Source organism: Pogona vitticeps, chromosome 4 (genome assembly GCF_051106095.1).
Source record: "Pogona vitticeps strain Pit_001003342236 chromosome 4, PviZW2.1, whole genome shotgun sequence".
NCBI classification, from domain to species: domain Eukaryota; kingdom Metazoa; phylum Chordata; class Lepidosauria; order Squamata; family Agamidae; genus Pogona; species Pogona vitticeps.
Window position 1 is genome coordinate 127,550,520 of NC_135786.1, and position 14,022 is coordinate 127,564,541.

General features: G+C 45.4%; 1 protein-coding gene across 2 annotated transcripts in view; it reads right to left on the bottom strand.

Moving 5' to 3' along the window:
- Nucleotides 1-14,022, bottom strand: part of RRBP1 (ribosome binding protein 1) — an 82,773-nt gene that overhangs the window by 18,998 nt on the left and 49,753 nt on the right. For both annotated transcript variants that reach the window (XM_020814588.3, XM_020814587.3), the window contains exons 8-11: nt 13,695-13,833; nt 10,510-10,697; nt 10,250-10,287; nt 2,192-2,282 (exon numbers count right to left, since the gene is read on the bottom strand). In XM_020814588.3, coding sequence (XP_020670247.3) covers nt 2,192-2,282; nt 10,250-10,287; nt 10,510-10,697; nt 13,695-13,833 — 456 coding nt within the window. The remainder of the gene's footprint in view (nt 1-2,191; nt 2,283-10,249; nt 10,288-10,509; nt 10,698-13,694; nt 13,834-14,022) is intronic.

The following is a 14,022-nucleotide window of genomic DNA, read 5'->3' on the forward strand; positions in this document are numbered from 1 at the left end:
TGCCCCCAAAATGGCTGGCACGTAGCTCCCAGCGCTCATTTATGTTTGGCCCTCTTCTACTCTAACATGTTTTCTATTGAGCATATTTTTAAGGTTTCTCCTCCATGTTTCCCATGCTCTCTGTGGCATTTTCTTGTTCCGATAGCGTTCCAGGTAACCAATGAATCCAATTGCTTCTAAGACTGCAAAGTATAGTTTCTTTGCATATGTCGAATCTTTTCCTAAATTTTAGGGCTGCAAAGATCTACAAGGGTAGGACAGAGGTTGAGACTGAAACTCCTAATATGAGGAGAGCTGGAATTCTGCTAGCAGCAGCTCTGGCTGACATGCAGAAAGAGGGAAGAAGATAGAATCTGGTAGCTGACATGCTTTGCTCCATGTACAGAATGAATGGGAGAGAATAGGGAGTGTACTTACGAGACCTGAGGATGTCAGTGGGCATTATACTGGAAGAGGAAATTTGGTCCCCATTGAGAGATGGTCCCTGACCCCTGCTATATAAACCCTTTATCCAGAACATCTTCGTTCCACTCCAGAGAAACTCAGTGTTTTACTCTGGGATCTCCCTGGAAAGCTGTGTGTGTTGGAATCCAATTCCAGATCACATTTGATGGAACAAAATTTTGTGCATGGGCAAGCCTGAACAACCTGAGGCATGGTAAATACCGTATTCTTTGCTTCATAAGACGCACTTTTTCCCTCCCAAAATGTGGGAGGGAATGTCCGTGCGTCTTATGGACCGAAGGCAGCAATTTCGTCGCCGCTGGCCCCGTGGGGAGGAGCGTCGCAAGGGTCCAGGTGAGCCTTCCAGGACCCTTGCAAGGCTCCCCCACCCCCCACAGGGCCAGCGCCGGGGAAATCGCCAGCTTCCAGGTGGGGGGAACGTCACAAGGGTCCTGGAAGCTTACTCAGACCCTTGCGACGCTCCTCCCACCCCCGCACGGGACCAGCGCTGGCGAAATCACCAGGTTCTGGGAGTGTTTGGAAGCTTGGGAAGCCTCCAAACACTCCCAGAAGCTGGCGATTTTACCCCCCCTGGCCCCATGGGGGGTGGGGGGAGCGTGGCAAGGGTTGGAAGGAGCCTCCCAGGACCCTTGCCACGCCCCCCAACCCCGCACAGGGGCCAGCGCCGGCGAAATCGCCAGGTTCTGAGAGTGTTTGGAAGCTTGGGGAGCCCCCAAACACTCCCAGAAGCTGGCGATTTTACCTCCCCTGGCCCCGTGGGGGGTGGGGGGAGCATGGCAAGGGTCCAAGGGAGCCTCCCAGGACCCTTGCCATGCTCCCCCCCACACACAGGGCAAATCTTATGGAACACACCCTAGGACCCTTTGGAGGCTCGCCCTGCCCCCCCGGGGGGTCAGAGGGGGCGAAATCGCCAGTTTCTGGAAGTCTTTTGAGGCCTGGGAAGCCTCTGAAGAGTCCCAGAAGGTGACAATTTTGCTCCCTCTGACCCCTGAGGGGGGCAGGGTGAGTCTCTAAAGCGTCCTGGAACACACCCTAGGACCCTTTGGAGGCTCACCCTGCCCCCCCCTGCTGGGCCAGAGGAGCGGAAATCGCCAGCTTCTGGGACTCCTCTGAAGCTTCCCAAGCCTCAAGTCCCAGAAGCTGGCGATTTCGCCCCCTCTGACCCCCCGGGGGGGCAGGGCGAGCCTCCAAAGGGTCCTAGGGTGTGTTCCATAAGATGGACCTCTCCATAAGGCTCACCAAATTTAGGAGAAGAAAACAAATTATTTTTTCCTGTTCTCCTAAAAATCTGGTGTGTCTTGTGGAAAGGTGCATCTTATGGAGCGAAAAATACGGTACTTCCTTATGAACTTCCCATTTGCTACAACACAGTGGAAGAAAACTACACTCTCAATGAAAAAAATTGTATCAGAAGTAACTCTATTGTAGCACTCATCTCATGTTGTTCAATCATGTGTTAGTGTGTCATAGATGGTCTTTTTAAAATACTGTATGTATGTTTGAACTGAGATGTAGAACCGTTAGTCCATGAAGAAATAACTCCTGCAAGTAAGGCCCTTGAACTGACAACACTTTAGGACCATAATTTATTCCCTTCTGCATGGCCATTTGTATCCAAGAAAAGATAGGGACAGGATAAGAAGAAAGTTGAACTGTTATGTAATACATAGAGCTCTTGCAGCAGTTCGATTATTTTTAGTTTACATTTGCTTGGATGGTTACTCACATGGTTTTTTCTTTTCAACTGTTCAACTGTATCTTTCAGTTCTGCAGCTTCCTTCTCTAATGTGGAGACCTGTGCAGATGATTCCTGCAGTCTGAAGCAGAAAAAGGCTCAATGTTTCTTCCTATATATACTTCACATGATGAAAGACATTCGCCCACCCAGAGCGTCACTGCACCTAAATCTTCACTGCATCTGTGCTATTGACAAACAGGGTCCTTTGCAGTGATGTCTATGCTAAGGAAAGACTGATGGACTACACACTCAACAGTCTCCAGAAGCTGCTTACAAAGAACACGACAGATGGCCCCTAAGCCAAGCACATGTTGGCTCTATCTATTTGGAACTGAGTATCCAGAAAAATGTTGTAAAGAACTGTCTCAATTTTCAGAAAACTACCCAAAATGTTTTGCGCTCACTACAAGTCTTCCCAACAGTGTTAACTGCATACAATCATTTTAAGAAATAATTATGCGTACATATAGAGAAGCAGCATTTGCTGTCAATATTTGTACGAAGCATGCACAATGCCTGTATGCATTCCTCATATTTCTATCCCACCAATCCTCTAATGAATCCTCTTCCTTCCGATATCATCTGTACAACAGGCCTATCAAGTAGGCTGGATTGAGAGTGTGTGCCTGGCACCAAGGGCACCAAGTATATTTTACAGCCAAGTGGGAATCTGAACCCTAATCTACCAGCCTGTCCTGGGTCACAATATCAACATAATACAATACCAACCCAATTCTATTCTCTAATAAAAGTTTCTAGACGTTTCTGAGCTGTAGGGTCAAAGAGTATTACTTTTACATACATTTTAACTTCAAATCATTCATTCTTATGTTCTAAGAGAAGTTTCAAAACATATCTAAAACATAAATATGTTTATGTTTGCGCTTTATTACATTGTTTACATGTACTACTAAAGGCACAGTATAGCAGAACAGAAGGGCCAAAGGCTCTCACTTTTGTACTTGACTATATCTCTGGGTCGCCTGACCCGTACCTTCTTGACTACAGCCCTCATGTTGCTTAGCCACACTCCTTACACATTTCACATGAGTGTCCCTATCTTCCTCTGTGTAACATCCGGAGATACCTACAGCCCTGTTTGAAAGAAAAACTCCGCATCACAAGCATGATTGCTACTACTCGTAAAAAATAACAGCAGTCACTGATGACTAGGAATCTTCATGGAGGTTTATAAATAGCACACCTGTTACATCCAAATCCAACCTAGATTCTCTAATTTTGCACGAAGTCCACAGCAAGAAAACTGTACTGTTCACCTGTATCACCTAAAACCTATTATTTTCATCTTAGAAAATCCTCCTTCAAAAATTTGAGAAACACTCCCTTCCATAACCTAGAGCTCTGTCTGGTCAATCGGAAGTACAGCTTAGATGCAGCCTGGGGGGCAAAAAAAGTGGTTCCATTTCTCTAAAGGTAAAGGTAAAGGTTCCCCTTGACATTGTTAGTCCAGTCATGTCCGACTCTAGGGGGCGGTGTGTGACAAACCCAGACCTACTGGGATCTGCCACACAGTTACACTAAGCTGCCACCAACCATTCCCTATAAGAAGTCACACAGACCAGGGATGGATTTTTAAACAATAAAAAGAATAAGGTTTATTCAAATACACACAGGGAAAATAAAACAATCAGGTGAATAAAATAAAGTAACGTGGCTTATTCTCACTCATACAAGCATACAGTTTGGTTCACCCAGAACCCTTAACTTGAAGCACAGACCCTGAACCTATCAGTTCTGGCTAACCAACAGACACCTAAACCTATCAGGTTGGTACTCTGACACACAGTAGTACCCTGTCTGACACACAGACTCCCACAACAGCTTCTTCTTCCCAGCTGCTGCTTCGTCACAACCCAGTGTCTCTCAGCATCTCCTCTCACCACACAGGCATCACATATTTATACAGTACAGCCCCTCCTCCTGATGTCCCGCCTTCCACTCCCCATAGGATGGAACTTTCCCTCCAAACCCATGACAGACAGGTAACATCAGTGCTGTATGTAACACCTCCCCTCTTTATAAGTTGTTTTGTAGGGGGAAAGCTAAGGTGCTTTTCACCAAAAAAACAACCTGTATAAAATACACAACAACAGTTATACATACCATATTATACTTACTCATACTTACATTCTAAGTTATCCATAGCAATTATGCATTTAAACATTTACCATATACATTACATCAATTTACCTTTATCCATACAAACCAATTCAAAAACAGGTACATTTTACTTTTTGTCATTAATATATACACATAGTCCATGTTCTTTTCGCCGTCTTCATTCTTCAGGTCTTCTTGATAAGGCGTCAGCAACACAGTTCACTGACCCTCTGACCACCTTCACTTCAAAGTCATAGTCCTGTAGGTTTAAAGCCCACCTCATAAGTTTGCTATTGTGGGTTTTCATTGTCTTTAACCATTGCAATGGTGAATGGTCAGTACACAGAATAAAATGTCTTCCCCAGATGTAAGGCTTGGCCTTCTGGATCGCGTAGACTATGGCCAGGCACTCCTTTTCCACGGTTGCCAAATGTCTCTCACCTTTTTGAAGTTTCCTACTCAGGTAGGACACTGGATGCTGGTCACCATTCTCATCCTCCTGGCACAGAACTGCTCCTACCCCGCTGTTAGACGCATCGGTGTAGATGATGAACTCCCGGTCGAAGTCTGGAGCACGCAGGACAGGATAGTTGATTAACGCCTCCTTCAACCTCTGGAACGCCGCCTCACAGTCGCTGGTCCACGGGATGCGGTCATCAGTCTTCTTCCTCGTCAGATCGGTCAGCGGAGCCGCAATCTCGCTAAACCTCGGGATGAACTTTCTGTAGTAGCCCACCAACCCAAGAAATGATTTGACTTTTTTCTTGGTGTTGGGTCTAGGCCAATCACGAACAGCTTCTATTTTGGCCTCCAGGGGTTTTATCACTCCTCCCCCTACCATGTGACCCAAGTATTTTATTTCTGGGCTACCCAGCTGACACTTGCTGGCCTTTACTGTTAGCCCTGCTGCACTTAACCTCTGCAGCACTAACTCCAGGTGTATCAGGTGATCTTCCCAGGTATTACTGAAGATCCCTATGTCGTCAATGTAGGCCACTGTAAAGTCACTGAGCCCTGCCAAGGTCTGGTCCATCAGCCTTTGGAATGTGGCTGGTGCATTTCTGAGACCAAAGCTCAGGACTCGAAACTCATAGAGACCAAAAGGGCTGCAAAAGGCAGTCTTTTCTTGATCCCCGGGATCAATTCTTAATTGCCAATATCCCTTTACCAGGTCCAATGATGAGATGAACCGACAACCCCCTATGGTTTCAATCAGGTTGTCTAGCCTGGGCATTGGGTAGGCATCAGGAGTGGTTACACGGTTTAATTTCCTGTAATCGACACAAAACCTAATGCTCCCATCAGGCTTGTCCACAAGGACTATCGGAGAGGACCAAGGACTAGAAGAGGGGACGATTATGTTCTCCCTCAGCATTTCGTCCAGCTCCTTCCGCACCTTGTCCCTATAGGGTCCCGTTACTCGGTATGGGGATACTGCCTGCGGGGGTGCATCCCCTGTGTGGATCCGATGCATCACTCCCTTCACTATCCCCGGCTTGTTGGAAAACACCTGTTGATATTTACTAAGCAGCATTTTTAGTTCTTGCTGCTGGTCTTGGGTGAGTGCAGGACTGATCTTTACCTCCTCTGGGTTGTATTTTACTTCCCCTCTACCCTCCCAGAAGGGTAATTCAGCTTCCTCACTCTCAGCTGCTTTTATCGCGAATAAAACCCTCTGTTCCCCTCGGTAGTAGGGTTTTAGGGCATTCACATGAACCACCCTCCTTGCTTGGTTCTCCTCCTGCTCTATTAGGTAGTTCAGGTCTGACATCTTGGAAATGACCCTATATGGTCCTGCCCATTTGAGCTGCAGTTTATTCTCCCTGCAGGGCCTAAGCCAAAGCACTTCCTCCCCTGGGTCAAAGTGCCTCTCTCTGGCTTTGTGGTCATACCATGTTTTCTGTCTGACCTTCTGAGCTTGCAGGTTTTCTGCTGCCAGCTCTAGATTTCTCCTTAGGTCATTCATCAAGGTGTCTATGTAAGTCACAACGTCTTGTGGGTCATCCTTGGTGATCTGCTCCCAAATTTGTTTGATCAAATCAAGGGGCTCTTTCACCCCTAAGTGTGCAGCAAACATGTCAGAGTGACCCCTTTGTAAGATCATGGGGCGATACTTTTCAGGTACCACCAGCTGACTTCTGATCCCATCTCCCCCTTTTGAGATATTCCTCAGGGTCTCTCTATATAAAATCCCCTTTTTCTCCAGAAATCTCACTGGGGTTTCAGGTGTTAGCTGGGCGTCAGTCACCTGTTCAAAACACTTTTGGAGAGTGGCGTCTGCCTTTTGCTCCTGTCCAAATCTGCTGTCTGTGGTTAAGGTTTCCACCACAGCTTCTGAACTCCCCTCTGCTTCCGTCTCTGGCTCATCATTACCCCCCTGAACTGTCCCTGTGGTGGCTTGTGAGCGTGTAATCACTAGCACCCGTTTCACATGTTCAGCCAGGTCATTTCCCACGAGCACGGCTGCTGGCAGAGTAGATGAAATCGCTAGCCGCCAAACGCCCCTCCAGCCTTGAAAGTTGACAGGTACCTCAGCTACTGGCAGAGAGATTACCTGCCCCTCAATCCCTGCCACCTTTATGCTCTCATTTGGGATTATAAACTCCCTAGGGATGATATCTGGATGGCACAGGGTTACCTGGGAACAAGTGTCCCGCAGCCCCCTATACTGACGGTCAAGTATTCCTACGTCCACCCCTGCTGTCTCAAACAACTGAGAATCTGTTTTTATCAGCAAGCAGCGCTTTACCTCCACAAGAGGACCATTTTCCTCAGCCTGATCAGCAGCGGTAGCTGTTCCAGACTGAGTAGCCATGGCAACAGGCTCCCTCAGTGACAATGAGTCTTGCTCTTTCTGGACACAGAACACAGCTTTTGGCTTGGTCCCACTAGAATTCTGAGGCACCATTCCTTTTAGCTGCTTTAATTTCTCACAATCTGAGATTAGATGACCCTTTCCCTGACAGAAATAACATTTTCTGGTGTATTTTGATTCTCTCTCATCTTGTTTTGGTTTTCCCTCCAAAATCTGAGGTCTTGGTTTCATGTCTGAGGGCTTCCCTTCACCATGGGCCCCTCCCCCTTGCTGGCTTTTCCCTGGTCCCTGAGAGTACTTGCTGTAGGTTTCTTTGGGTTTACCTACAGATTTCCCCTCACCCAAGGGCTTTCTTATTTGGGAAATAAAATCTGCGATCTCTGCGGCTGCTGCCACAGACCTCGGTTTCCTTTCCCTCACCTGGAATTTCAATTCCCCCTGCAGGACTGAATAGAACTGTTCCAGTGCTATCAAATCTTTAAGCTGCTCATAGGTCTCTGTCCCTTCCTGCGATAGCCATTTCTCAAGCAGCCTCACCAATTGGGCCCCCACTTGGGTAAAAGTCTGTTCTGGTTTTTTGGCGAGGGACCTGAATCTTTGTCTCAGCTGCTCTGCATTTATCCCATGTCTGGCAAACACCAGTTTTTTAAACTCTGCAAAATCTTTCATCAGTTCCTCAGGCATCTCGGCATAAACCTCAGCCAGGCTACCACTGATTAAAGATCGCATGATGGTCATCTTCTCAGTTTCCCTCACTGAGAAGTCCACAAACGCTCTTTCCACTAAGGAAAAGAACACCTCAGGACAATCTCCCTTGTGGTACACAGGGAATTTCTTCAGGTCAGCTTTAGACAGTTGGCCTCCCTCAGAATCCCTATTGTTATTATTGTTCTGGTTCATCAGTTCCAATTTTTTTAATTCAAAGGCCATTCTTTCTTTCTCCAGAGCAATTTTCTCTCTCTCCCTCTCCATTTCCATTCTCTCTCTCTCCAATCTTTCCTCCCTCTCCATTCTCTCTCTCTCTCTCTCTAATTCAAATTGCCGTTGTTTCTCCCTTTCCCTTCCTTCTCTTTCCCTTTCCTCCATTTCAAATTGCCTCATCCTCAGTTCATGCTGTTGGGCTATGAGCAATTTTCTAAGTTCTGGGTTCTGCTCTCCTGTGCTGTCACCCTGCACTGAGCCAAATTCATCCTCAGAACCTTGGTCAATCTGGGGGTCTTTCACTTCACTCATTTCGGCCATTTGGCTTCGAGTCCAGGGCATAATCCCCCCTCAGAACAGGCTGCTTTAAAAAGTCAAGCCTCAAAATAAAACGACCACTTTTTTCCTTCTTGCCTCAGAACCAGCTCTCCCTAGAGATTGCTGCTGTTCTTCAGCACCAAACTTGCAACAGTATCGAGTCAGAGCCTACCCCCCTCTGCTGGGCCTCTCAGCTGGCAAGCTAGATCACTGTTACTAAGCAGTTTTGCCTCAGCTTTTTCCCGCCAAAACTAGGCTGCCTCAGAGCACCTTAATCTAAGTCTCCCCAGTTGGCACGTTCTTCCACTAGTGCACCTCCCCGTGAGGTACACCTAGAAGATTACCTACGCGCCTCAGACTGTCCCTGACTAGACCCCCCTTGCTCTGGGCACACTTGCCAAGGCTTTGCTGGACCGCTGGACAACTGGACCAGTCGTATCCCACACGCTGGACACCAATCAATGTGACAAACCCAGACCTACTGGGATCTGCCACACAGTTACACTAAGCTGCCACCAACCATTCCCTATAAGAAGTCACACAGACCAGGGATGGATTTTTAAACAATAAAAAGAATAAGGTTTATTCAAATACACACAGGGAAAATAAAACAATCAGGTGAATAAAATAAAGTAACGTGGCTTATTCTCACTCATACAAGCATACAGTTTGGTTCACCCAGAACCCTTAACTTGAAGCACAGACCCTGAACCTATCAGTTCTGGCTAACCAACAGACACCTAAACCTATCAGGTTGGTACTCTGACACACAGTAGTACCCTGTCTGACACACAGACTCCCACAACAGCTTCTTCTTCCCAGCTGCTGCTTCGTCACAACCCAGTGTCTCTCAGCATCTCCTCTCACCACACAGGCATCACATATTTATACAGTACAGCCCCTCCTCCTGATGTCCCGCCTTCCACTCCCCATAGGATGGAACTTTCCCTCCAAACCCATGACAGACAGGTAACATCAGTGCTGTATGTAACACGGTGCTCATCCCGTTTTTCAAGCCGTAGAGCCAGTGCTTGTCCGAAGACAGTTTCCATTGCCACGTGGCCAGCGTGACTAGGGAACGCCATTTTACCTTCCCACCGTGGTGGTACCTATTTATCTACTTGCATTTGCATGCTTTCGAACTGGTCAAACGTATCTTCTTCCTTTCCTTTGAGTTCCAATCCCTTCTCCATTTTTACTCTCTTAAAACTGGTCCAATTAGGGTTCTCAAAGGATTACAACACTTCAAGCTCTCACTTCCAATGCATTTTACAAAAAGCTCTGCAAGTGTGTTTGCCCTGTTTTCCCAACATGGACTTTCCTAATGTTCTGCTTCCTCAGACAGGTCTGTGATCTGGTAATTAACTCAAGAGAGGGAGAATCTCTGTTTCACCTTGATTTGCAAGATACAGAATTTTAATTTGGGTTCCACGTCCTTTGTTTTCTCTCTCTTTCTCACTAACTGGTCTATAATGAATTGTCTACTTGTGACTACATTTCCTGGCTATCTCTCAATCTTCCTAGTTCCCTACAATAACGTTATCTGGTACACACAAACACCTCGTCATTTCACTTGACCCTTGTCCCTTTGCTGTCTGTAATATATTTTACAAATAAACTTTTATCTCGATAATTTATCTTGCCATCTCATGCAGTAAAATCCCTAAGTCTCCTTACATAGCCCTGGTCTGTGTTCTCCCACTAGTTCCTTGTTTGTGTGAATGTATAGGTCAAGATATAAATTTAATGTGACCCTTGAGTATGTACGTGTGCATATTTGTCTATATGCACATGAATATAGGTCAGGTATTATAATATGCTTTCCTAGATAGCAAAAGCAGCCTATCAGGGTTAAAACTCACCAGCCTTACCTTAACTGGAGCAAGCTGACATCTATTTGGCTTGATTCCTGAAAACAAGGTGATGGGGATAAGGGGGAGAGAAGCAGAAGCAGTTACATTGGTGTTTTCAAAACAGCTCCTTGTTTCCAAAACACAGGAAGCAAATCCACTATGCAATATTGTCACCCTGCCAGCATCTTCTAACAGCATGATAAGGCAACTCCCCAAAAATGATAAGCAATGTTATCAAATGAAGAGGCCAAAGGGGAAGGACATCACAGATATCTGACCTGCACAGCTTTGTTTTTTTCCTCTTCTCTCATGTGGTTTGCCTCCAGGAGGGCTTCGGTAGATTTAAGTCTTTCGGTAAGCTGTACATTTTGGGAGGTGACTTCTGACAACTTCACCTGCAAAAGATTTAGTTCCTCGCCCTTTCTTTTTACCTCCATTTCAGAGCACTGAAATTTAGATTGGAGTTCTGTGAAGAACAGAAAAAGGATGAAATATTGGTCAGGAACACACAATTTAAGGTACACAGCCTGCTTAGATAATACAATAACTGGTGATCATTTTATATGCAAAGCTCTCCTGAATGTTAGTAATGTTGTATCAGAACAAGTACAAGACATTTTGTTGTTGGAGGCAGAGAACATGTTGGCACCCTTTCTCATTCCAAGCACAGAGTCTGACCAGACCGGTCATCATCTTGAAAAATGGACACTATATCTGAATCTGTTTATCGGGGAGGGGGGGGAGAGAACTGGGGTATATTTCCCACAAGTAAGATCCAGGCTGTCTCAAATCACACACCAATGTGTTTTGACTATGACAAAACAATCCTCCTGACTTTAAAGGTAATGCAAACGTGAAGAGATTTCTCTCTGTGTTTGGCCACATCTTAACCATGCAACCCAGAGTGACACAATGGAGGGTCTAGATCAAGGGATGAAATAGCACCACTCTGTTCTGTTTTGGACAGATCTCATCTGGAATGCTGTTTCCAGTTCTGGGCACCATCGTTCAAGAAGGATACTGACAAGTTGGGTTGTGACCTAATGAGGGGGACCAACATGGTAGAAGGTCTGGAAACCAAACTCGGAGGAACAGTTGAGGGAGCTGAGTATGTTTAGCCTGGAGAAGAGAAGACTAAGAGGTGATATGATATCTGAAGAGCTGTCATATGGAGGACAGAGCAAAGCTTGTTTTCTGTAGCTCCACAAAGTAGGACCGAAAATAATAGATAAAAATTATGAGAAAGATTTCACCTAAACATTACAAAGATTCATTGACAGTAAGAGCTGGTAAACAATGGAGTGGACTGCCTCAGAAAGTGATGGATTCACTTTCATTGAAAATTATTAAGCACACGTTATGTGGCCATCTGTCAGGGATGCCTTAGCTGTGACTTTCCTGCTTTGGCAGGTGATTTGCCTCAATGACTCCTAAGGCTTTATCCAACTGAACAACACTTTGATTCTATTATCCTCCTATTCAGCTTTCTATGCTGAATCACAACTTTCTAGAGACACTGGGCTGGCATTTGGCAACAGCTGCAATAAGGCCCACAGTATGCTAGGTCAAGAAATGGGGAACATTATCAGACCACTTCTCACCTTACCAGAGAAGTCCAACCCTCAAACCAGATCTGTTGTTGTCCACAATGATGGCAATTGGAGATACCCTTTACCTTACAGTCTATCCTGTATACACCAAAATTATATAATATATACAAAATAAAGCAACAAAAATCAAAGATATTACAAACCACTGAACAGACCCACTCAGCAGCAAAATATGGGAGCAATTCTCTTTTAAAGGAAGTAGCTACATTTGAATGCTCTATCCATTTATTAAGACAAGATGTGTGTAAAACATATGCCTGCAACACAGAGCACATTACAGCAATTGCTCTTTAAATAGCAAATTGCAACTAAACCTGGAAGCCTTTAGTTAACCACAGACTCCCATTTCATCTGAATTGGGAAACTGTGACTGAAATCCTGTTGCTCAGTGTAGTAAGTTACACTACTCTTGTTGTTTAGCCATTAAGTCGTGTCCGACTCTTCATGACCCCATGGACCAGAGCACACCAAGCCCTCCTGTCTTCCACGGCCTCCCGGAGTTTGGTCAAATTCATGTTGGTAGCTTCCATGACACTGTCCAACCATCTCGTCCTCTGTCGTCCCCTTTTCCTCTTGCCTTCACACTTTCCCAACATCAGGGTCTTTTCCAGGGAGTCTTCTCTTTTCATGAGATGGCCAAAGTATTGGAGCCTCAGCTTCAGGATCTGTCCTTCCAGTGAGTACTCAGGGTTGATTTCCTTCAAAATGGAAGGAAATCCGTTTCCTACACTAGGTCCAGTTAAACGGCATTGATTCAAACTAGCTTATGCTAGTTTTGGATTACTAGGCTAAAGTAAATTGCAGCAAGAGTAGATCAATTTGAATTAATGGACCTATGGAGGAGTTGACGTACCACATTCACACTGATTCCATTGACTTACTGTAGTATAACTTACTACACTCAGCAATGGGATTTCAGCCTGTGATTAATAACTTTGGAACAAGTCAAGAATTAAGCAGTGATTTTAAGCTAATTTATTTTCTCAGCCCTTTTTAAACCTGCCTCAGATGAAAACATTTCACATGCAAGGAAAAGGTTTGTATCTACTCAAAGCTAGAACTGGGTCATTGTTTACAGAGAAATCACAAAAGCTGTTATAGGAAAGTGATGAGGTGCTGGCTGCCTGCTGGGCAGGTACAATGTCATATTCCCACACCTCATTGATTAGCTGCAGTTTGTGATTAAACTTCTTCAATACATCTTCTATGTGTGGAAAAATACAACAGAATTCCAAGTTAGTGTAATAAATTGAGATGTGATGATCTAAACTGGCTCACTGTCAAGATATAACCTCTACAGGTTAGTTAGGCATCCTTCAGTCTCGAAAGACTATGGTAACATGCTCTGTATGGAGGACTTGGAACAGCGTCTAGTGTGGCTGAGGAGGCTGATTTGAGAGTGACAATCCCTTCCACACTGAAGACAAATCCAATCTGTCCCCTGTTCAGCTCCCTGATTTTGCTGCTTTCGGGACTGCTTCTTTGCCTCGGCCTGCTGGACAAGGGTCTCTTCAAATTGGGAGAAGCCATGATGCAACACCTGCATCCAGGCTGAATGCTCAGATGTCAGGGTTTCCCATCTGTTGAGATCCATTCCTAAGGCCTTCAGATCCCACTTGCAGATATCCTTGTATTGCAGCTGTGGTCTCTACAGTTAAAGTCCTGAAGAATGGAGGCAACTGTCCATTCCTCAGTGTTACAGCTTACATAAAAAATAAGCTGTCAGTAGATGGCTCTTCCCGTTAAAGAACAATTGGTTGATCACTAGAGTTGGAGCCTATTCTTAAATGTCAGTCAAGAGGCAAGCCTATGTCACCCACCATAGCAATCCCATGTGCACAATGTAATCTCACCAGCTAAACTGGGCTGCTGCTCTTTTGCCTTTTCCAGCTCTTTCTGCAAGCTCTGACAGCTAGCTTGGGATTTGTGGAGTTCTTCACTAATCTCATCCAACCTCTTCTGTAGTGGGACTTCTCTTTCCTTCTGGGATATCTGCAGGAAGGAGATGGGGTGAGGGGGAATTAAGTTGGAAGACAAAAGGAGGCAACTAAGGAGAAGAGTGCTTTTTAAAAGCCTCATCACTTCTAGGAGGTCACAAGAGGGCACTATCATACAATCTTACAAAGCATTCAAAGACTCAGAAAGCTTCTCCACTAATTACACTGACATCATTGCCATTAA